The following is a 25,594-nucleotide window of genomic DNA, read 5'->3' as shown; positions in this document are numbered from 1 at the left end:
GAAATATTACTTTAAAATATATTTTTGATGGTAGAATTAATATAAAAGAAGATAGTAACAGTGGCATTGTGGCATTGTGTACAAGAAATCTGGTACATTTGTACCTATAAATCCACCAGCAGTGGAAATGTTTATAAAATGATGTGAAGAGGAGATAGCACAACTGAAGCAGAGTAATAAAGGCAAACAGTTTCATAATATAACTAGGAAAGAAAAAACAGCCCTGAAGGAATTACAGCAAAATGAAGAAATAATAATCAAGCCTGCAGATAAAGGAGGAGCCCTAGTGGCTATGGATAAAGAACATTACAACAGAAAAATGCTGGAAATGCTGAATGATACTTCAACTTATAGAACAATTAGCAAGGCTCAGCTACAAGAGCTAATAAAAAAAAGTGAAAGATGATTTATATGACAAGTTGATGTGCAGAGAAGTAGATGAAGAACTGTTTGAGTTCTTTGAAGTATCCCACCCTACTGTCCCAGAAATTAAAGGAATACCAAAAGTGCATAAAAATTTACAGGATCCACCTCTCAGACCCATAGTATTTGGCAGAGAGTGGATCACGGAACCACTTTCAATATATGTGGAGGATGAACTTAAAAAACTTATGCACGAAGCAAGAACAGTACTTAAGGACACGGCACACCTCTTGGAGAGACTACAGGAAACTATGAAAGATTTGGATAACATCACTGACTTATTATTGGTAACTCTAGATGTTAATAGTCTATTTACATGTATCCCCGACGAATATTGGATAGAAGCAGTAAGACAGTTCTCATGCACCAACAGCATGGCAATGAAAGTTGATGTTATCTGTGGCCTTTTGGATATTATACTAAGCAGTAATGTGTTCATATATGACAAAAATATTTATTGGCAAAAATGGGGGGTTGCCATGGGCACCCCCTGTGCCAATAGCTATGCGAACATAGTACTAGCACAGTGGGAGTTACAATGGATGAATAGTGAAGATAACATATGGAAAGAGCAAGTACTGTTCTATGGTCCGTTTGTGGATGATATACTATTATTATGGAAAGGAGAAGTCCCTCAATACCAACAGTTTCTAAGATATCTAACATCCACAACGGACTTTTTGAAGTTTGAGTCCAAGTATTCCCAGGAAAGTATTGACTTCCTGGATATAAGCATTATCTTTAAAAAGGGAACAGTAGAGACAGCCCTACATAGGAAAGCTACATGGAAGAACCACATGCTACATAGAACTAGCATGCACCCCACACATATTTTTAACAACATATTTCAAAATCAAGTCATACGCATTTCTAGACTATGTACAAAGGAAGACACATTTCAACAAGAGTTTAACCAATTGGTGGATAACTTAGCAACTAGAGGGTATAGGAAGGATCAGATGGACTTTGAACAAGCGATGGAATTACAAAGAGGTAAAGGAAAACCATATTATCATTACAAACACGTAAAAGGACAGAAGAATAATGAAACCCAAGTGTCCTTAAGATGTATATTAATTTATGCACCAGATAATAAACAAATAAACAAAGTTATTCAAAAATATTAGCCAGTTTTAACAGTGGATCCTAAAATTAAAAGTATAGTAGGAGAAAAACCCAAATTCACATATAAAAACAAGAAGAACTTGAAAAGTCTACTGTGTAACAATAGAACAGAAACAACACAGAGAAGTGTAATAAAGAAAAAAGGAACTTTTAAATGTGGGAAGTGTAAGGCATGCAAATATATCAATATGACTAATGTGTTCCAACATCCTATTACACATAAAGTATATTCCTATAAAGGCAATGGAAATTTTAATACAGAGAATGTGATATATATAGCCAGCTGTGAAGGATGCATGTCGTTTTATGGTGGTAAAACTAATAGAAAGTTCAAAGAACGTATTTTACGGCATCTAAGAGACATCAACAACAAGATAGAAGTTAATGCTTTGTATCAGCATATAAAGCACAATCCAGGGCATAGCTTTAAATTTATGATATTAACTAATGTTTCAATTACAGCATGAGGTGGAGATTTATTTAACAGAACTGAAAAAATAGAAATGGAATGGATTATGAACCTGCGTGCCAGTCAAAGTCATGGCCTTAATGCAGTAGTCCCCTTAAAACCAGTACTAAAAGAAAGGAGGCTTAGGGAGCGATAATAAACTTCTATTGTAAAACCACTAAGAAATAGGACTGAATAACATGACAGCAAAGCTATATAACTAGCTACTAAAGAACATGTGAGAATGGACTCCACCCAAGAGGACAGAATAACCAGTGACATACTAGCAGGAACCCAGGAAGTTAAACTGATTTGGCAGTGTATATAAACAGACAGATTGGATACAAGTAGCAAGTGTAACCAATGAATAATAAAGGCAGAGAGTCTTATTTGAATATAAAACCTCATTGGTCAATACCTAGAATACACACAGTATAAAAGGAAGAGCAAAGCAGATAAACACAGGATCTGAAGAAGGTTTACAACAAAAGCACTTATCCGTTACTGAGTCTGTTTTTGAACACAAGCAGCATGCTCATTTGAAGTTGGCTTTAGAACTAGGAATATTTTGGAACCTGCTCCAGTGACTTTGCAAACAGGCAGTTTGATGATTCCAGTTGGCTTCAGAGGAAGGAAGAATCATCCATCCAGGAATTCATTTTAGTGCACATGCAGCATGCCGATTTGAAGTTGGTTTTAGACTTTGGAACTCATTCAACATGGGATGCCTATTGGAATCAATTGGCTCTAGAAGAAGGAAGAGCTTTGGGACTTGCACCCCCCCCCCCCCCATTTTACACACAGGCTGTATGCTGGTTACAAGTTGGCTTCCAAGTAAGGAACTTTTTGTAACTTGTTCTAGTGCTTTTGCACACAGTCAATTTATTGACTTGGAACTTTGGAAGTACCTACTGAAGAAGCGGAGCACATACTTGTCAGTGAATGGAGGTTTTGTACTAAAGGAAGAAAGGTAGCTGGAAGTGACTTCCAATGATTGAGTAATTTCCTGTCTAATTATATTGAGCCAAGTTGCCATAACAAGAAATTTGCTCCGAGGAAAGTGTTTGTCGTTTTTAACTAAACAGAAATAAAAAATTGTTTTTATTTAATGAAGGACCTTGGATACATATGTGGTGCTTGCATACCAGCAACTACAAGAAGGGGGACATATAATACCCGCTAAAACGGATCATCTTGGAGCTAGCTACCACGTGGAGAGAGTAGCCTTATTGTAGTTTTTCATTTTCTTTTTCTTTTTCACCTCCTCCTGTGGTTCCTTCATGCTCATTTTGAGGTCTGAATGTGTGGAAGGCATTATAGCCTTGCACAGCTGGGGGTGCTCTCAGCACAGGCATCAGTATCCTACTAGGTGAGGAGTGCTACCAGGGAGTGCAGTTTCATGTTTAAACTCCTAGCATTAAGCGGCATGATCCTGAGTTTGTTTTGATTAGATTTTGTTACATTTTGACATTACCTAAAAAAGGCACTATGGAGGAGGCAAGTGACATCGATTGAAGTGCACTCAAAAACCTGTTACCAAAGCATTTATCAATGTCTGCTTTAAACATTTCAGGATTAAAAGCCGTTCTAATCCTTAATGATAATTTAAGCCATAGCTTTCTAGAGTTACAATACAGTGCTGCATACTAGTGTATTCACAAAGAAACAATTATTTCTTCTGTCTATATATGCCACTTAATTCTAACCAAATGATTGTCTAAGTTTATTACCTTTTGTTATACTCACCATGACAAATCTATTATAAGCAGGGTCAAGGCCAACTGTACCAGGGCTTTGGCTTCATCTATGGATTTTTGGAAAGGGATGGATTCTAGAAGTATTATAGAAACTGCTACTCGATCCTCTGTACATACTTTTACAAAGTGCTATAAGCTTGATTCCTTCTCTAGACCTAGTTCAAGTTTTGCTGGTACCATTCTCCAGGGACTCCTGGACCCTTCTCCTTGCTCCTCTCAGTATAATTAGAAATGATAATCTAGCCATATAGCCAAGGCTAGTGCAGCAGTGATCAAAACGAAGAACATAGCACAGCTGTGTAAGTTGAACTTACAGTAACAGTAGAAGTTTGAATAACTCCTTTTTTGGTGTGTTTTTTATGTCAAGGTGGGGACATTCATTTTTATGCTGTTCCTAGCATTGTCCTTTCAGGGCTCAGCCTCCCTGTCTGTGCTGGCAGGAAAGCTCTGAAGGGCTACTCTCCCAGACTTGCTTCTTGGTTCATGTAAACTTGTTTTTTAGTCAGCTCAACTCAAACTGCTTGACGGTTTGGGTGCATTGCAGGTGCCCTTTAGCTTTGGAAGCTGGCTGGCTGTTGTATCCTTGTCAGGATATAACCCATATAGCTAAGGCTACTGCATCAATGATCAGTATGAAGAACATCCTTTCGATTCTCTCCGGTCTGTGTAACTGAAGTTGTACAGTATCCTGTATGTGGTCTCACGACAGCATTGTAATGATGGAGCAGTACTATCTTATCATGATTAAAGATATGAAGTAAATGTCTCTAAGTGCTGCATAACATTTCTCCATACATTTTGAGAAATTATTATCATACTTCAGCCTGTTGCCCATTACCAAACCCAGATCCCTAATCTTATTTTTTCACACCTTAAGGCACCATTTTATAAAGCATATGGGTAGCAGGGATTGTTGCTACCAAAATGTAACACTTCAGTTTTGCTGGCATTGAACACTGTCTACTTATTCATTGAGATACATAAAAGAAATCCAAGTAGCCCTGTAATATAGTATGATCATTTGCTGAATTACTAGTCAAACTAACCATGGTATCATCAGCACACTTACTAATTAATATACTATTTTGAATAGGATGGTCAGACATGAACATCTTAAACAGTGTCAGTCCAGGGACTGACCCCTAAGGAACCCCCAACTTTAACTGTCATGTCCTTGGATGTAATACCTTCAATTCTCACCTTAAAAATCTGAGTCAGCCAATTACAAACACACAATAACATATTGATTAATACAAATTTGTGCTAAGAGGACATAATCTTAGCATCAGTGAGCACAGAATCAAATGCCTTAGCAATGTATGAACAGATCACATCACCATAAGACAGCAAAACACCAACCTCAAGACACATCATTACAGCCACGTAAGAAAACATAGTACTTTTCATGAAGACACTTTTATTAATACATTAACATCTTCTCAACTTGGATTTACGAAATATTCTCCCTATAAATGATGCTGACCCTGAAATTAATAAAATATTCCTTGGTGTTCTAAACATACTACACCCCCTCAAAATAAAGAGTCAAAGCCAAGCCTGCCCCATAGACATAGCTAAGCAGCTCATTAAACAAAGAGACAAAAACCTAGAATCTTGAAAACACTTTCCTTTTGCAATTGATGGAATTGACAAAACAAAATAAAACTCTAATAGTAACACCAGACCAAATTTGTCTGAATAGCAAAAGGTAATGTGTAGGGTTGGTGTTAGGGGCAGGTTTAGGGTTAGCACACGAGTAAGGTGGTGCTTGTGGGCACTACACAAGACACTTAGGCACTACCCAGACACAACACGCACAACACTATAACTCTTCCCATATGCCCTTATTCTAACCTTAATCCACAAACATCTCACACACATTCCTTCCTCTAATGCCAAAACTTTCTGCATAACCACATTTTTCTACATTAACATACACAGTCACTTAATGCAATCCAAAGCATTTCACCTGCACATAATTGAAAAAACATTGTTCTCCATTCGGTGAACGCAGGTCTCGATCAACAGTTTGATTACTTTTATATAAATGTAAATCTGCCTAAGTCAAAAGTGATAATTCAATAAAGGTGTCTTAAAAAAGACTGTATTTAAAAACACAAAACTTCAATCTGTTGACAAAGTGTGGTGAGTATGTATGTGTTTATTAAATGCCATGTTGTTGAAAGTAAAATCAATGTGGCAAATTCAGTGACCAATGAAAAGTCATTTTGTATAATGGTGGTTAGGAGGATGTGAAATGTTTTTTCATATGCTTTATTAATTTATTCATATGTTAACTAGTGTAAAGCATTGTTCCCAGTGGGACATTACTGGTCCAGCTCACTGACAAGTGATGCAGTGTAACCGAGGGTCTTGATCTGCAACAGACATATTTGTAAAAAACATATAAACAGTGACAAGTTTTGTTATGACACAGTGGGCTGTTGTACACAGATATGTTGAAAAAAAAAGCTAGTGGCACAATCAAAACCTGAACAGCTTCTTTAGTTTACCAACTTTTAACTGCTTAGTGCAGATCATCAGTCATAGGTTTATATCTGGCTCACATTCAGATTAATAGTTTGCAAATACATCAAAGCAACTATCAGCTAGGAAGCCATCACAACCTATGCAATCAATTCAATAGACAAAGCAGACTAATGATAAGTCAGGAGTCCTTAGATGGGAAATTATTTCTTTGCTTTGAAACATAACATGAAGTGAAGCCAGCGTGTGCCCTAAAATATGGGCTTCGAAAGAGTGTACATATTGCTCTTGTGGTCGACTGCAAAAGCAACTATGCCTGAGTAGATAAGTAAAAAATATGAGCATTTATATATTAGCTTTATATTAGTACAGTGCATGCACACACAAAATAAATGAACTATTATATCCCTGCATACCTAAAGTACATGTTTATATACAAATATACAGTATGTTCACGTACATTATATACTTATTGAGATTAAATAATTCAAGTTAATCCTTGTATTATGCAGCATTCTACATCTATGTGTTTTATACACTCATACATTTTTTGTCAGACCACTAACTGCCAAGCTTGACAGCAAGCCTTCATTTGCCCTTTTAATTCCTATGCTGACTTGCAGTTGCACCAGTGTTACCCCTCACTGTGTGCGTCCCTACCTCATGAGTGCCATTATTACTTAGTTATATAGCAGGCTGAGGGTCACCAGCAATGTATTAATTTAGGGATGCAAATAATAAAAGTGTCATATCATTGATTCTGATTGTTCACATAACATACTTTCTCCTTGGTGTATGAGCATGAAATGATGGTGACATGCCTAACAGTTGCTGTTACACATGAGACCTCTGATGACATGCTGACATCAGACACTCATTCATGGGAGCTCTGATGAAATGCTGACATCAGACTCCCACAAAGGGACCTCTGATGACATGCTGACATCAGACACTCATTCATGGGAGCTCTGATGAAATGCTGACATCAGACTCCCACACAAGGGACCTCTGATGACATGCTGACATCTGGCACCCACACATGGGACCACTGATGACGTGCTGACATCAGGCACCCAAACATGGGACCTCTAATGACATGCTGACATCAGGTACCCACACATGGGACCTCTGATGACATGCTGCCATCTTGTACACACACATGGGACCACTGATGACATGCTGACATCTCGTACTCACACATGGGACCTCTGATGACATGCTGACATCAGGCACTCACACATGGGACCTCTGATGACATCCTAACATCAGGCATGCATACATGGGACTTCTGATGACATGCTGACATCAGGCACCCACACATGGGACCTCTGATGACATGCTGACATCAGACACCCACACATGGGACCACTGATTACGTGCTGACATCAGGCACCCAGACATGGGACCTCTAATGACATGCTGACATCAGATACCCACACATAGGACCTCTGATGACATGCTGATATCAGGCAACCACACATAGGACCTCTGATGACATGTTGACACCTAATACCCACACATGGGATCACTGATGACATGCTGACATCTTGTACCCACACATGAGACCTCTGATGACATGCTGACATCAGGCACTCACAAATGGGATATTTGATGACATGCTGACATCAGTCACTCATACATGGGACCTCTGATGACATGCTGACATCAGGCACTCACACATGGGACCTCTGATGACATGCTGGCATCTTGTACCCACACATGGGACCTTTGATGACATGCTGACATCAGGCACTCATTCATTTGATCTCTGATGACATGCTGACATCAGGTACTCACACATGGGACTTCTGATGACATGCTGACATCAGGCACCCACACATGGGACCTCTTATGTCATGCTGACATCTCGTACCCACACATGGGACCACTGATGACATGCTGACATGTTGTACCTATGCATGGGACCACTGATGATGTGCTGATATCAAGCCCCCTGACATGGGACATCTGATGACATTCTGACATCAGGTACCTCACATGGGACCTCTGATGACATGCTGACATCTCATACCACATATGGAACCTCTGATGATATGTTGAGATCTTGTACCCACACATGGGACCTCTGATGACATGCTGACATCAGGCACTCATGCATGAACTTCTGATGACATGCTGGCATCAGGCACCCACACAAGGGACCTCTGATGACATGCTGACATCAGGCACCCACACATGGGACCTCTGGTGACATGCTTACATCTCATACCACACATGGAACCACTTATGGCATGCTGACATCTCGTATCCACACAAGGGGCCTCTAATGACATGCGGGCATCAGGCACCCACACATGGAACCTCTGATAACATGCTGACATCTCATACCACACATGGAACCACTGATGCCATGCTGACATCTTGTACCCACACATGGGACCCCTGATGATGTGCTGACATCAGGCTCCCAGACATGGGACCTCTGATGACATGCTGACATCCCTTAACTACACATGGGACCACTGATGACATGTTGATATCTCATACCACACATGGAACTACTGATGACATGCTGACATCTCATACCCACACATGAGACTTCTGATGACATGCTGATGTCAGACACCCACACAAGGGACCTCTAGTGACATGCTGGCATCAAGCACCCATACATGGGGCCTCTGATGACATGCTGGCATCAGGCGCCCACACATGGGACAACTGATGACATGCTGACATCTTGTACCCACACATGGGACCACTGATGACATGCTGACATCAAGCACCCAGAAATGGGATCTATGATGACATGCTGACATCTTGTAACCATACATTGGACCACTGATGACATGCTGACATCTCGTACACACATGGGAACTCTGATGACATGCTGACATCAGGCACCTACACATGGCACCTCTGATGACATGCTGATGTCTTGTACCCACACATGGGTATAAGACATCAGCATGTACCCACACATGGAACCACTGATGATGTGCTGACATATTGTACCCACACGTGGGACCTCTGATAACATGCTGACATCTCGTACATACACATGGGTCCACCGATGACATGCTGACATCTCGTACGCGCACATGGGACCTCTGATGACATGCTGACATCAGGCATACACACATGGGATCTCCGATGACATGCTGACATCTTGTACCCACACATGGGACCACTGATGATATGCTGACATCTTGTACCCACACATGGGACCTCTGACATGCTGACATCAGGCACTCACACATGGGATCTCCGGTGACATCCTTGCATCTTGTACCCACACATGGGACCTCTTATTGCATCTACCCTTATTCTGAACTTTGAGCGATGAGTATTTCTTTCCTGATCTGCACTATTTCTTTATTCCCCCCATGAGAGATGAAAGCTGGTGCTAAGGGTCCTCATCCCATGCTTACACATGCTGACCTTCCCATAGCCATGCTGCTACTGCTTGGGTTATAGGTGGTTTAAGAAGACTGAGTACCCTATTCCAGTGAGCTGGCCTGCTTCATGTACACATACTTTGCACTGAAAGAAGAAACATTATGAAATATTTAAACATACTTCTTCCTGTTAACTTTTTAAATAATCCATTTTTTGTTTTGCTTTTGGATAATCTAAGTTGGCATTTTCAACTGCCGATTTTGCTTACTGTATTGTTTTTCTGTAGCAGTGCAGCAGATTTCTGCAACCCTTCATTTAGATGAAGAACTGAATTTTTTTATGTACTGTGACCTAAAACAAGATATCCGTAAGACATCAGCACTTGGAACCTGCATTTGTTTTGCAGCCAGGAAGAATGTTGTTTATAAATAAGAGTTTGTCCTTTTTCAGAAACTGAACCATATTTAATTCATAATGTCTTCTAGCTGTTCATTCAAATTATAGGTACTTCATGCATTTTACATGCAGTACTGGTAAAACAGGTTAAGAACATATTAATATGCATTCAACAGGTATAGGAGGGGAACGTTTTGTGCCAGAATGGAAGAGTACTAAAAGAATCACAAAAATTTGAAAATGTGGAGCACCGCTGTTATACAAGGTCAAGTACATCTCAGAATATTAAAAAAATGCACCAGACTTCATCAGTACCACTGGCTACTATACTGATGTAATCACATGAAGCCAGCTCTTTTTCCAGAGGCTAGGTAAGGATGTGGATCCTTCTTGCAAACACTAAGTATGGAAGTTCCTTCCTCATGAAAATGAAGTATAAAAGAATATGGAGACTGCCTGCCATGGAGTGTCACTTAACAGGTGAAAGAGGTATGGCAGAACTGGGAAACACGTGAAACCCCTGAGTTGACTAAACAGCACATTACTAGAAAATGCAACCAAGCTAGATACAGCTTAAAGAAGAGCAATGTAGTCTTTGCAGGTTCTGAGACACACAGACATTGTTACGTATTTTGTCTTTGTTAAATAGCTATGGCCCAATAAAATAAAATGCCCATGTTCAAAGAAACCCTGGGTATGTTTACTTCATTTAGTATGTTGCTCAGAATTATACAGCATGGAAACAAAAATTGTAGGAATCATTTCCAGTACTGTTAAGGTATGTATATTCCTCAGTATATATATTTGTTTATGTAAATGCAGAGCATTGATCACAAATGACGAATTCCTTTCTTAGCTTGAGAAAGTAGTAAAGTTTGTCAATTACAGAGATATACTGCAAGAGTTAAAATATAATATAATTATATAATTGTTGACAATATGCAAGAATTATATACAGTAATAGAGATACACATACATTTATGCAGAGTCAGAGACAGGTGAAGAGGTTTGTAAAACATGCATTGCATTGTTATATACATAAGATCATAGAATTATAGTGATTATTACAATAACACACTAAAGGGCCTTCTTAAGCCTGACCATGATACCCAAATTGAATGGACTGGTTTGGATCCCACAGATTTCTAGTAGCTTTATGTAGAGTATATAGATATATATATATATATATATATATATATATATATATATATATTTATATAAAAAACTTGGACATGGGTGGTCAAGCATTTACAAGGGACATTGGTGCCAGGATAAGACTAAACGTATGATTTCCCATCCACTGATCCAGGTAGCACTTGAACAAGTGTAGGAAAAGTATTGCTTCACAAGAATGGAACACCTTCCCCAGAGAAGGGGCAGTTTCTGAGACACATACCTGTCTCAACATGACTTATTTATGTTACAGGCAAGATTGAGGCCCCTAGATCAAGTGTTTCTGATGCTATTTGTTTTGCAAATGTGCAACAGGTTCATTAAGGCTGGATCAGAAGATGCTTTATAGGTCAGGCCTAGATAGCTACTTAGCAGTCTGTAAGAGAGAATAAAAGGATGATGCTTTTAGGCAGCTGGCATAAGGCATGTTGAGTTCACCATGCATTCTTTTTGTGAAGAATCTTTGCATTTTCTCTATTTGTTGCATAGATAGAACCCACCTAGTCAAAATAGGGGAAGCCACCTCAAGCAGTAAACCCGTAACAAGTGGTGTACCCAGGGGATTGGTCTTGGGCCCTCTTTTGCTTGGGATATACATTTCTGAGGTGCAGGCCAAAACCAGTGGGCTATGGCTGATGAAGTTTGCAGATGACTGCAAGCTGGGTGCTGTCATCAATTCCCCTAGTGATGTGGACATCCTCCAAGAGGGTCTCACCCAAACAAATGACTGGTGCCAGAAACATGGCCTCAAACTGAATGCCAAAAATGCATCATCTTCCCCTTTGGGGAAGGTGATGTCCACACAAATTATCACATTAATAATAAGGTCGTAAACACGCAATCAGTCATGAGGGACTTTGGTATCCAGGTTGAGAGCAAAGTGACTTTTGACCACCATATTGCCTCCATTGTACGGAAAGCTTTCTAGACAGCCCACCTCATTAGTAATGGTATCTCATCCAGGGACAAGGTGGTTATAACATCCCTGTATTCTTCCCTTATAAGATCCATTATTGAGTACAATGCCCATTTCAGCATGTACCTCACAAAGCACATGCATCAGCTGGAGAGACCACAGAGGTTCCATACTAGGAGAATCCAGGAACTCAAACATCTACCCTACACAGATAGGCTAAAGGCCCTACTCAGTCTCCTATAGAGTCCTCACAGTTGACCTCTTTCTGGCATAGATAGCAATCAGCAATCAGACCCCACCTTGATGGGACTGCTGCATATCCACAAATCGAGCTCTACTCGAGTCACCTGCATGCACAACCTCAACCTGGTCTGTGACATCATTCGGACTTGTTGGTGGGAAAGATTTGTGTCCAAGATACTCCTTCTTTTGTGGAAAAGACTCCGTCTCCATGTCAAGCAGAGTACCTTATTAACCTTTTTTAAGCACAACCTGGATAACTGGATGGGGAAAAGAAAATACACCCTAGGATTCCACCTGTGTCCCTGCAGGACAGTGACATTGGGTGCTGACTTGTTGAAAGATGGGCTAAATTCTCGGCTAGGCTTGTAAGGGCCTTAAGGTCCATAGACTAGTAACTTCCTGTGATCCTATATGTCTGGTCAGGTATATACTGAAGGGAACAAAGTACTCAATGAGTGATCTAATGAGGGCTGAATACAATGGAACAATGACATTTTTGGACCCGGATGCCATACCCTTGTTTATAAGTCACCCAACATAGAATGATTTCCTTACTATAGTAGACACATGGTGGTTAAAGGTCAAGTAATTAAGTACATGTGTTCTCAAATCCCTAACCACTGAGTTTTCCCCTAGGGATGTATCATCAATGTAGTAATTTGCATGGGTTGCCATTTTTATGAGAGAGACTATTATGCACTTATTGGCATTGACATTTAGAATGTGACTCTGCCACCAGTTATTAGTCTGTGCCAGGCCTTCTTGGAGGGTATTTATGTCATTGGGGGGAGTTCTATGACATAAACACCCATTATCTTTGATTTCAAAGAAGTAGAAACCAAAGAGGAGCATGCCAGATGGACCTTACTTCTTCTTCTTTTGGCTTTTCCTGGTTAGGGGTCGCCACAGCGGATCACCTGTCCGCTCATGATTAACAGTGGAGTTTTATAGTATCAAGTTGCCAGCCCGTCGCCCAACCTTCCACAGAAGGCACACACACACACACACACACACACACACACACACACACACACACACACACACACGCACACACACACACACACACACACACGCACTCACACCTAGGGCCAATTTAGAGTGTCCAATCTACCTGCAGCATGTCTTTGGGATGAAACCAGATCACCCGGAGGAAACCCACGTGACCACAGGGAGGACATGCAGACTCCGCACAGAAGGCACTCGAGCCAAGGATTGAACCGGAGAACCTCTTGCTGTGAGGCAACAATGCTAACCACTGCACCACTGTGGCCACCCGCCAGATGAACTTTACTAATAACCTGATATTTATGGGAGGTAGACTCCCCTATCCTGAATTCCTGGGTCCAATCTGTGAGCCAGCTGGCTAGCTAGTGAATGGTATAGAAGTTTATTCTTAATTCTTAATGTTGTGAGCTTATCTACAACTTTGCCAGGTCAAGGTAGGCAGTATGTACCATTCTGCCCTTAACCATTGCTTTGATGACTTTCTCGAAGAAGTCTTCTAGGTTAAGTCGGCATGATCTACCCCTAACGAATCCAAACTGAGTTGGGTCCAATTATTAAATTTTACCTATGTCATCATTTATCAGGTCCTGTGGATGCAATGTTTTGGGCCTTGGAGATTGCTTTTAGGATTGGCTCCCTAGTGCTAGTTGGAGAAGTCATGAATAAGGCTATTTCTTGAGAGGTGTCTCGAGGAAAAAATGGAGTAAAACTGGAGTTGAATTTTTTGGCCAATATATTTGCTGTATCCAATGGCTCAGTATAGGTGGCACTAATTGCAATTAGTTTAGCACATTGTTGTGTATTGTCTTTGAGGCTATGGGCATAGCTGAAGAATGCCTTGTGATTGTCTTATTACTGTCTTTCACCTGGAAGGCTACATTTATGTCAAAGTTGGCTTTGATAGACTTAACTAATCTTCTGAGTTGCTTATTGTTTGATGAAGGAGCTCTTCTCTTGCTGGGCATTGCACTTCCTATTTTTGGACATAACTTTTGTCATGCTGCTATTTATGCTGGGATTTCCAGGGTGGTTTCTCTTATGCTTACTTCGGGTGGGTACCACAGCCTCTTTGCAGGTGTATACATGGTTGCACAAGGAATTTGTGAATTATTCCACATAGGCAGCTGTGTTCCCTGTGTTTGGGGTGAGCTTGAAATTTTGTCAGATTTCCCTTAAAATCAGAAAGTTTACCTTGCAGTAATTCCTAAAAGTTATAGGTTATGTGATGTCCAAGCTTTAATTTTATTTCAAAGGACTTTGTGATCTGAAATGACCAGTGAGAAATGTTATATTGTGAGAGTGTAACATTCCTCCCATGTTTGTGAAGATCAGGTCAAGAATGTCTATGTCCTTAGTGGGTGTACACACTAGCTCTACATCCTTAGTGGGTGTACACACAAGCTCTACATCCTTAGTGGGTGTACACAGTAGCTCATCCAGGACATTCATGTTGTCAAAGTCCAGGAATCTTCGGCCTGGATGTTTGGGGTCATCTGTGTTTCCCAGTTTATAGAAGGACAGGTGAAGTTTGCCCATGAGTATGGTGTTGGAAAAAATGGGCATTGACTCCAGGTCATTTAAGTAAGTGGCGTGGTTTTCCTGGGTCATAGCGAGGGTCCTGTAGCTCACAAGGATATGATGTGAGACTTTGCTTATGGAGAGTTGTATGTGGACAAACTCAAGAGCATCATATTGTGTGACCAGCCTAGTGATCTGACTGTTTTTCAGGTAAACTGAGACACCTCCTCCTTTGTCCCTTTTTCTGCATTATATTCTCCAGGGTGAGGAAAGCTTGCAGGGAGTGGAGTTTCTTTGTTTCGACTCCTGACATTGAGCAGTATCACCTTTAGATTGTCAGGGAGTTGATTTAGCTTTGCCAGATGGTTTATCAGGTTGGCAATGTCTAAAAAGACACTATGGGGTAGATAAATTATTAGCCAATATTCAGAACCATAGAGGGGATAGGTAAAGACCATCCCTCGCAAAGCAGCACAGTCTGTCAACCATATCCCCCAGGTTGACAAATATTGTACATCCTTCAAATGACACCAAAAACTAAGCCAATTGTTAGAGCCACTTGTCTTCTAACAGTACTGAGAAAGTCTGATTGTATAGGAGCCATCTGGGGAGAAAAGCTCCAAAGTATTACAAAACATTTTAAGAACAATAATTTTAGAGTCTATAAAATAATACAAAAATAACTGCAGGTTAAATAATTACACCAAATTAGACATAAGAAAATATTGGTTAAGAGTAGATACAAGTTATATGACAATGATTTAATGTTTAAAGTTAGAGAAATTTTAGCCAGTTTATAGAGAAATTCAAGGTAAATTAGTATAATACAAACAAGAATTGCCATATGAAGTGACAGAAAAGCAGGCTTATTGTATATTTAGAGAGAAAGCAATGGGACAGAAATTGATAGAAGTAAGTGAGTGAAAAAGGCAAAGAGATGTTACGTAAGAAGAGGCATTTGTTCATGTTTGTAGCACAATCATCTGAGATTTTGTCACTTAATTCAAAAGAGGTATGAGCTATGAATGTAGGAAGATACAGTCTGAAGAGCCACAGTTTATTAAGTCTAGGACAACCCCCCCACAGTTATTTCATATCCCATATGAAAAATGAAAGTATGGTCAGGCAAAAATAACTGTTCTATGGCAATTAATCAAGAACACAATATCTATGAAATCCATCTTCAGATCAAAATAAGCATTTTTGTTGGTGGAGACAACCTCCTCAGCACTACATGGAAAGACAAACCTCTAATAAATCCTGTGATATATATTAACTACATGGTTGCACAATGGTGATGAAAGGAGAAACACACCAGTGCCTAATTATCAAGTATACGCCTTTCAATAAATTAATTCAGCTAGTGTGGTCAGACACTTAGCACCTGATAAAGTGACCACTGATGACATGCCGAGAAGCCACTGCTTCTCCTCTGGCCGTGTATCATCTTTTTCTTGCTCTGCCTAAAACAAATCTGGACCCTTGAAATGTATGGGAACTCAAGGCAATTCATTCCAAAGACCACATTCTCTGTGAAGCCGTATTTTATTTATTCCTTAACTGTGCATGTGTGCTTGTCTGAAAACCCTTTTAGTTGCATCCCAATCCAAAAGGCAAAAACAGTATGTTACAACATGCTGAGATCCAAGAATTAGTACAACGAACACAAAAGTGACAGAGTATGTTGCTGCGTGCAGAAATACTAAGAGGAAATAGAACAGAAATAATGTTTGTACTTGACATATCCTCCTCACAGCTGCCAACTCATCTTGTCCCCTTTCCCAAATCTGCCTCTGGTATTTATCCCTAAATAATGTAGTATGACTAAATCATAACCCCCACCTCCCCATCTTTGGTCTTGTAATGTTTCCTGTTGAGCTGATGAATTGCATTTTAGCACTTCTTCACTAGAGCTTTTTGTTGACCCCTTTGTTTTCCTTTGCAGTGTTTGCTGCCGTGCACTGAACAATTGGACCTGGGAAGAAATCAGTGTCAGAAGAAATGTGAGGTATGTGAAATATTTACGAAGTAGTAGAAATAATGTATGTAAATATGTATGCAGTTTAGCTGTTTGTTTTGCATGTCTACATAAGATAAGATTGTGTGACATAAGGATGTAGGTGTAATGCTGTAAAATACTGCAGCCAGGTGTTTCACAGTAGACCAAATGCTTCCTCCAGATGATCTGGAGATGTCATGTTTTAAAAATGTCTAAAACTGTAATGGAATGTCTTCGGACACCTTAACCTCATGAAACTGGCTTTCCTGATACTGATGCAATGGCCAAATACCTTTTTGTGGTGGCCCTGTAGCTCTGGAACTTTTTTCCACTTAGAGAGAATCATCAAATATGACTGACTGCGGGAAACCACTTCTGTGAATCGGCCTTTGGTAAGCAGCGAATCAGCAAGTAGAAACGCAAAATACAGATGATGAAGTATGTATAAGCCTAATTATTTAGCTTTCAGCCACTGGCCTGTTTATTGTTCTATTTGGTAACAAGGAATCCTTGAGTAATTTTTGAAGAATAAGAGTCAAGATTATCCAACTCGAAAAAGTGTAACAAACAAACTTCTCTAAAAACACAGAAAAAAACTCCACCACTATCGAACTCGAACTCCAATAGCAAGGTTACACCGATAGCAGACAGTCACAAGTAGTCCAAAACAGGAATAGCCACTAATAATTCCAAGCTTTTCTTCAGCAAGCAATATTTATTTGTAAACTTGACAACATGAAGTGCGGAACTTTACATGCACTTTTCGTCAGGGCTCCTGCCCCAACTTCATCAGAAGAGTCAAGATTATGGTGGAGGCTCATGTGACCCTTATAATAAAGTGGATTCCTGTTATTTGATCCTGTCCTGAGATTTTATTTATAATTTGTGGATATAACATGCTTGATCCTTCTGTAAAACATCCCCTAATACATGCTCTTGGTAAATGTATGGAGAATTTGCCTGGGTATTTCAAATGTATGAACCACAGAAATGTTCTTATTTTGCAAGTCCCTATTTGTAGCAGTAGACACCAGTCAGTTACATATCTTTTAATAGCCCCCAAGTTCACCCCACTCTTACCACCATCAGCACTCCTATTCTGAAGGCCCTGACTTTCCAACACAAGGGCCTTATTTTCTGTTTGTCTGTCTTTCTCCAGTCTCCTGTATACTTACACTGAGCAGTCTCCCTGACTTTGTCATCAGGAGGTTTGTGGTTCTGCTCCCTTCATGAAAGCTTTGCAAGCAGATATGGCAGGGTAGAACCAGGCAGTCTTGCATCATTATCTGCATGGGGTGGGTATTAAACACCTGACCCAGCACTGTGTAAAGTAGTGCTCACTGCACCTCAAACATTCATTCATATAAGCTCACAACATGTTCTTGCACCAGTTGTACATTTTCAATGTTCAGACTAAGAGCCACTACACCGCCACAATAGATGTGACTCACCAGAATTTAATTAAATCATATTTGTTAAAAAACAGATCAGTTAAGTGCTTTCATCCATTTCTTAAATCTACAAAATACAAATGGGCCAACCCACTTCATTAAAGCTTGATACAATGAAATTGTCATATTCCAAAAATCTTTCTTAAAGGAACATGACCAACAAACTATGAAGGCGTTATAAATGTGACCCCATGTCAATAGTTAAGTGTGAAAATTCATATGAAATACAGTTCATGTGATATATATTATAATACTAACATGTATAATATAAATAAATAATCTAAATAGTTGTGTAAACTACTGTAATAATACAAATAGGAAAATCTTTAAAACCACTATTACAAGTTCACTGACCAAACCTTAAGGCCACTAGAAATACTAATATTGTCACGGAGGCCTATAAAATGAACTTGAATAATTGCTTTTTATAAACATAAAAATGACTGTATTCCCTATAACAGGTTCCTATTCACAGTATTGGAGAAGGCTGTGGCAAATCCTAGGGGTGAACCTTGGGAAACTATCTTGGAGTATAAAGAATTGTTATGGCAACTGAGGCTAGATGCGCAAGATCTGCCTGGCCTTAATGACAATATTTATTTATTTTATTAATTATTTATTTATTTAACCACGGTGGTGGTGCTGCGGTGGTGTTGTCGCCTCACAGTAAGACGCTGTCTGGTTCGATTCTCAGCTAGAGCGTCTTTTGTGTGGAGACATGCGTGAATGGGCGTACCTTCGTTGAAGGTTGTGTGTCAGGGCTGGTAACTCGGCACGTAAAAATCAACTACCAATCATTAGCAGACTGGAGTTCCACTGTGGCAACCCCTAACTGGGAAAAGCCGAAAGACACAAACAATTTATTTATTTATTTATTTACATTTGTTGACCGGGAGTGTCCGACTGGATGTAGGTCCATTTTCAGCAGAGGCCCAGGGAGAAAAGCTCCACAGTTAAAATATACAGACAGTAGTTACATTGGATTTACATAGTAATTAACAATTTGATCAACATAGGAATTAACAATTACAAACATCAGATGAAGAACATAGTACATCAGCAGACAACTAGAATCTTTATCATCTGCAAAGTACATAACAGACATTAACAATTGTTACAATAAGAAGTTCCTGCTGTATAATAAGTACTAGGCTTATGAGCATCAGAGCTTGCTATAATCAAGGTAGTTAGTGGGGTGGAAAGAAAGGTAGTGGGTGGATGGGGTGGGTGATATTAGAGGGGGAGTTGCAAGGGCATAGCCAGCATGTTTTTAGGTGCACCTTTAGTAAAGTTTTGAAGTGGGTGCATGATGGTACGGGGTAATTGTGGGTGGGAGGGAGTTCCATAATTTGGCTATGGTACAAGAGAATAGTGCTTCACCAGCAGAGTTATTGGCTTTAGTGACCTGTAAGTGATTTTTGTTGCTGGATCTTAGTGGTCTGGTGGTGCGATAGGGTTGGAGTAGATTCTGGAGGGATGGGACTTTTAGTGGATGGTTTACTAGTTTGTGGGCGAGTGTGAGTTGATACCACTGAAAGAGGTGAGGGAGTTCAAGCCAACCTAGTTCAGCAAGTGAGAGACAGTGGTGACTACGGTAGGATGCCCCTGTGGCGAATTTGGTGATTTTGTTGTAGCAGGTCTCAAGCTTGTTTAGATTGCATTGCCTTAGGTTGGTATATATTGGAGAGGCATAAAAGTAGGGTGGAGATAAGGTAGGAATTTGATACTGAAATCTTTGCTGCTTTGGTGAGAAGTTGCTTATTTCTGTATAACACTCCTAGTTTTTTGTGGACTTTTTTATGCTCGTGGATGTGTGAATGTCAAATTTTAGTTTATTGTCTATTTCCACTCCTAGCAATTTGGTGTGTTCTGTTGGGTGTATAGTGGTGTTGTCTTTTGCTGTGATGTTAAAGTGAGAGTTTTTTTGAATATGTTTGGTGGGTTGGAAGATGAGTTGTTTAGTTTTGTTTGGGTTGAGTATTAACTGGGCATCAGATAACCAAGTTTCAACAGAGGAAAAGGCTTCATGTGTGACTTTCTGCAGTTTGGGTAGGGACTGGGCTGAGCAGATGATGGTTGAGTCATCTGCGTATTGTATAAGTGTGCCATGTTTGGTGGCAGAGGCTAGATTATTGGTGAAAATAGAGAAGAGTAGGGGTCCAAGGATGGATCCCTGGTGAACCCCTGTAGAGAAAGGTAGTTGGGGAGATATGTCATTCTGCCATACAACGGATTGTTGGCGGTCAGACAGGTAACTCTGAAACCAGTTGGTGACTGATTGAGAGAAGGATAGGTTACTGAGGACAGAGATGAGTTGTTTATGTGGGACCATGTCAAATGCTTTAGATATGTCTAGGAAAGTAGCAGAGGAGAGATAGCCATTGTTTTTATGCTGAATTATAGTGTTAGTAAAGGAGAGTAAGGCAATGGTGGTGCTATGGTTTGGTCGGAAACCATGCTGAGTATTGGAAAGGAGGTTGTTAGTAAGGAGGTAGTCTGAGACCTGAGAGTGAATGCATCTCTCTAGTATTTTGGAGAATATAGAGAAAATAGCTATGGGGCAGTAAGTGGTTAGTTCTGAGGAGGGGCTGCCTTTGTGGAGGGGAATTATATGGGACACTTTCCATAGTGTGGGAATGTAACTTTCTGACAGAGGCCAGTTAATCAAGATGGATACTGGGTAGGCTAGAGCATCAGCTGTGATCTGTAGGTATTCACTTGGGAGGTTGTCTGCTGCTAATTTGGTGGGCTTAAGTTTAGTTAAGAATTTTTTTATGTTGGAGGTAGGAACAGGAGAAAAAGAGAAGACAGCGGGGAGATTACTAGTTGAAGGTGTGGGTTGGAGTGGAGGGGGGTTGTGTTGTCTAGCTAGTGATAGTATGGTTTGTGTGAAGCCTGTGTTCAATGAGGTAGCAATATTTTCGGAGGAGTGAGGGATATTAGGAGGAGGGGTATTGACTTTACCTGGGTGGAGGATGGAGTTTATGGAGGACCAGAATTGTTTGGGGTTGTGTTGGGAGGAGTCTAGGGCAGACTGGCAGTATTGGAATTTGTCCTGTTTTATTAGCGTTTTGACTCTATTGCGTAGTTCCAGGAATTTCTGTCTAGTTGAGGGGGTTTTGGTTTTGTGTCAGTGCTCTCAGGCTTTATCCCTGTTTTTCATTTCTGACTTAGTGGTTTTCTGTAGCCATGGGGAGGGTTGTGCTTTGGTTCTGGAAAGTCTTATGGGGGCGTGGTAATTAAGGATGCTCAGGAAGGTAATATTAAAAATTCAACTGTGCCATCAAGACTGAGGTACTTTAGAGGATGGCAGTTACATTCTTTGAGGGATGAGATGAATGTGAGTGGTTAAAGTTTAGTTTTTTACGTATTTGATGGTAGATGACAGGTTTATCTTGGTATAGGTGTTTTTTGAGTAGGAATGTTGGGGAGTGATCATTGAGGCTATCTGATAAGCAGCCTGCTATATATGCCTGGGGGCTCTTACTGACTAGTATCCAATCCAGGGTAGTGTGCTTGTTGGAGTTTTTATTTATCTTGGTTGGTGACTGGACTAGTTGGGTGAAGCCATGAAGGTTTAGATGATGGGTTGGATTGTTGCCAGAACAGGATTGCTAGTCAATATTGAAATCACCTAAAAGTATAGTTTCTTGGGGGAGATGGTGGGTAGACCAGCTGAGAAGGTTTTCTAGTGGAGGAATGTTTTGGCCAGGTGGGAAGTAGCAATATTAGTATTTCTAGTGCCAGTATAGTTGAAAGTTAGCATGTAACTATTTTGCAGTGATTTATTTTTACAGTGACTATGGCTGTGTGCTGACTTTTGTATTTTCATGATTTCTACGTGGTAGTGTATAATTAATTATTCGTGGGAAGTTAACAGGCCTCCAGTGCTTGGTTAATAGCACTTATTTAATTTGGGTGAGAGTGTAATTGAGTACTTTGATCAAGGTCTTTTTAATATACATGGATGAAAGCACTAAGTCTTTTTGTTTTTATGGTATACAACAATTACTTTTGTGTGTGGGGAACATCTTCATGGTTTTCCTGTTTTGTTTGGTTAAGTCTGTGTAGTGCAGTTGTGCTTACAATGTTATAAATAAGAAAATGTGATGCCTTCTGGTGCATTGTCAAAGGACCAGAGCTGGTACAATTATATTAAAGAAGGAAATCCTTTTCCATCCTCCAGATGAAAAGTTAAACCAAGACTCCATCTGCATGAGTTGGTAGTAGCTCAGGTGGTTGTAAAAGATACTGTGGAATTTATTGAAAGGAACAGATCTTCCCTGGTGCCTGGCCAAATTTCCCCTAGTCAGTATAAATGCCAGCTTGGGTTTCCCCTGAAAATGTCCATTGGACCAGTGGCACTAATCTGGTCAAGAAAGTGCAAAATAAATAAAAAAGAAAGAAAGAAATTATATTAATTATTTTATATATAAAGCAATAAATTAAATGGAGACCGTGGCATGCATTATTATAGCAATAACCCATGCCTGGGTGTGGGTAATGCTAAATTTACCCACGGTTGGAGTGGTTTGGTCCTGAGGGCGAAGCCCGAGGGACCAAACAATGCCAACCGTGGGTAAATTTAGCATTACCCACACCCAGAAGTGGGTTATTGCTATTATGCCATGACATTATTTAAGAAAAGAAACTATTACTTTTCTTAAATAATGGCATAGTATAATGCCTGTTTACTGCCCTTCCGCAGATGTCTGGCATCAGCGGCAGTTCTGATGTACTGCGCCGCGCAGTACATCAGAGTTGAGCAAAAGCAGGAGAAAGCAAGATCTCCGTTGCTTTTTAGTAGCTATGTTAAATGAGTTTAACATAGCGAGACAGTTTAAAATAAGCAACGGACATCTCCGTTGCTTATTTTAAAACTGTCTCGCTATGTTAAACTCATTTAACATAGCGAAACACTAAAAAAAGCAACGGAGATCTTGCTTTCTCCGTTGTTAAACATTCTCGCTATGTAAAATGGTTTAAACATAGCGAGACAGCTTTAAAATAAGCAACGGAGATCTCCGTTGCTTATTTTAAAGCTGTCTCGCTATGTTAAACCCATTTAACATAGCGAGACAGTGTTTTAAAAAATCGAGTTATACTAATGGAAAAAAGTCCGGGCGACCGGACCTTTTTCCATTAGTATAACTCGATTTACAACGGGCACGCTGGCCAATCAGCGTGCACGTTTTGGGGGGATCATGGTATAATATTATTGTTATTATGAGTGATAATACATTCTTACTTGCTTTTATTTTGTTTGAAAAGTATCATAATGTGTTGAGTTATGCATGCCCCTAAAAAGACAGTAATTGTATTAGGAGACTCATAAGATTATTGTTTGTGCAACAGTTCATTTCCAGCCAACAACTGCAGTAACTCATTGCACTGTGAAAATACCCACCTGAAAAAAAGTTTCATCCTGTTATTTACCATAGTCAATTCTTATTTCCACACATTCTGGCTCTTTTACATAAACAGCTGTTATTGTTCACATACTTTTAATAGCTTTAGTCTTATTTTACTGTAAATATGTTTGGAGCAGCTTATTTACTTATGTTTCTGCAAAGCGTGAGCTATGGAATTAGTAGCTCTCAGATTTGACAACATGAGAATAAAAAAACACGGCTTATGGGGCACAGCATAAATTTAACAAGGGAAGACAAAGTGTGTCTTATGTTAACATTTATTTTACTTCATAAATGATCTTTCTTTTTCCTCTTAATGTACGTTGCAGCTGACAGTTTGCTAAGTGTTGTTTCAGTCACTTCATACTCACTAGCTCCTCTTGGCTGGGACTTCAGCAGCCATTAATTGGTGGAAAAGGGGAAGGGGAAGAGAAAACATGGAGCAGAGCAGCCCCACAGAAACATGCACACTGTCCTTGTATGCCATGAATTTTTTGCTGTGCCCTAATTGGGCAGAGTTGTTTGACATCACACACTTCACCATACTTGGTACCAATTAGTGCCAACCCTGCTTTGTGCTGCTTTCAGTGGCTATTTGCCATGTGACTACACCTCTTCCCCAATCACCATGGGAGTTTTTGATTGCATGCAGAAGACTCACTGCCTCCCATAATGGGCTAGCTAGTAACTATCACTCCTTCCAACCCCACTCTGCCTGGCTCCTTCAGCTGCCAAGCTGCTAATCAAACAGGGGATGTCTGGGTCACAGTCAGGGCTGTATGACTGCTGGAATAAATTATCTTAATTTAGTTACATTGACATATTTGGTTTGCATAAATTGGAAGTATAATAAACCTGCATTCACTCCAAACAGTAACAGTTAAAAGAAAGAGAACTTCTCCCTCTATTCAGCCAGAGTCGGTCTGCTGTACCTGCATGCTGTATAACTTACCTAAGGTATTCAGTAAGATGTGTAAAATCCCCTGCCTCAGATCAGCATTTGTCTGAATACTAGCTGTAAGATTAGCCAAATCTGAGCTTCACTTGTGTTATTTCTTTATTCACTGTGATACCTCATATAGACAATCACTTGTTAAAACGTTTTGATGCGAAAAAAAAAAGAAAAAGTAGGCTGATCCCAGATGCAGTGGAATTTGACAACCAGGTCGAGAATACAGTATGAAATACTAACTCTTGAAATGGTTATGTCTTCCTCATATGCAGAAATCCCCCCAGCAGTCAGAAAATTACATAGTTAGGAATTCTGACTGGGGGGGGGGGGGGTCTATAACCAGGTTGAGCTGATGATAATTCCTTGAGATTTTGTTTATGCTGAAAATCATGGCATCATTTAAACATTCAAAACCCACTGGTTTTATATTACTCATTTCACTACATTCTGGAAGAGTACACTAGATGTAATGGTTTATTTAGCTACGTAACAGGCTAAAAATTAATAGAATAATAGAACTTGTATAGTGTGTGTGTGTGTGTGTGTGTGTGTGTGTGTGTGTGTGTGTGTGCGTGCGTGCGTGCGTGTGTGTGTGTGTGTGTGTGTGTGTGTGTAAGGCACTTAAATTTTATTGGTAAGCCATTGAGCATGTAACAAATTCTCCCTTCACCAGAAAGAGTAAACATTTTTTTCGTAATATAATCGATGTGATTTGTTCCACATTGCATTTAAAATGATTTCTATACTGGGTAAATATATGTACAATATTGTGTTGAGAGACGTCATAAACAATAAACATGCAGCATTAGGATTTTTCTTATAATGATTGTAAAAAAGAGGGTAACTAAACACTAAATGCTTATAAAACATAGTTTGCATTATCATGTTCAGTAGCGATGTAAAGTCAAGCAAATAAGTGCCCTCATTTCC

General features: G+C 39.8%; 1 protein-coding gene across 2 annotated transcripts in view; it reads left to right on the top strand.

Moving 5' to 3' along the window:
* LOC122801161 (anosmin-1-like) overlaps positions 1-25,594 on the top strand; it is a 1,574,635-nt gene that overhangs the window by 810,873 nt on the left and 738,168 nt on the right. For both annotated transcript variants that reach the window (XM_044070721.1, XM_044070720.1), the window contains exon 3: positions 16,797-16,859. In XM_044070721.1, the coding sequence (XP_043926656.1) occupies positions 16,797-16,859 (63 nt within the window). The remainder of the gene's footprint in view (positions 1-16,796; positions 16,860-25,594) is intronic.

This window comes from Protopterus annectens, chromosome 4.part1 (genome assembly GCF_019279795.1).
Source record: "Protopterus annectens isolate FY-2018-M chromosome 4.part1, PAN1.0, whole genome shotgun sequence".
Classification (NCBI taxonomy): domain Eukaryota; kingdom Metazoa; phylum Chordata; order Ceratodontiformes; family Protopteridae; genus Protopterus; species Protopterus annectens.
This window is presented reverse-complemented; position numbering and strand designations above follow the sequence as displayed.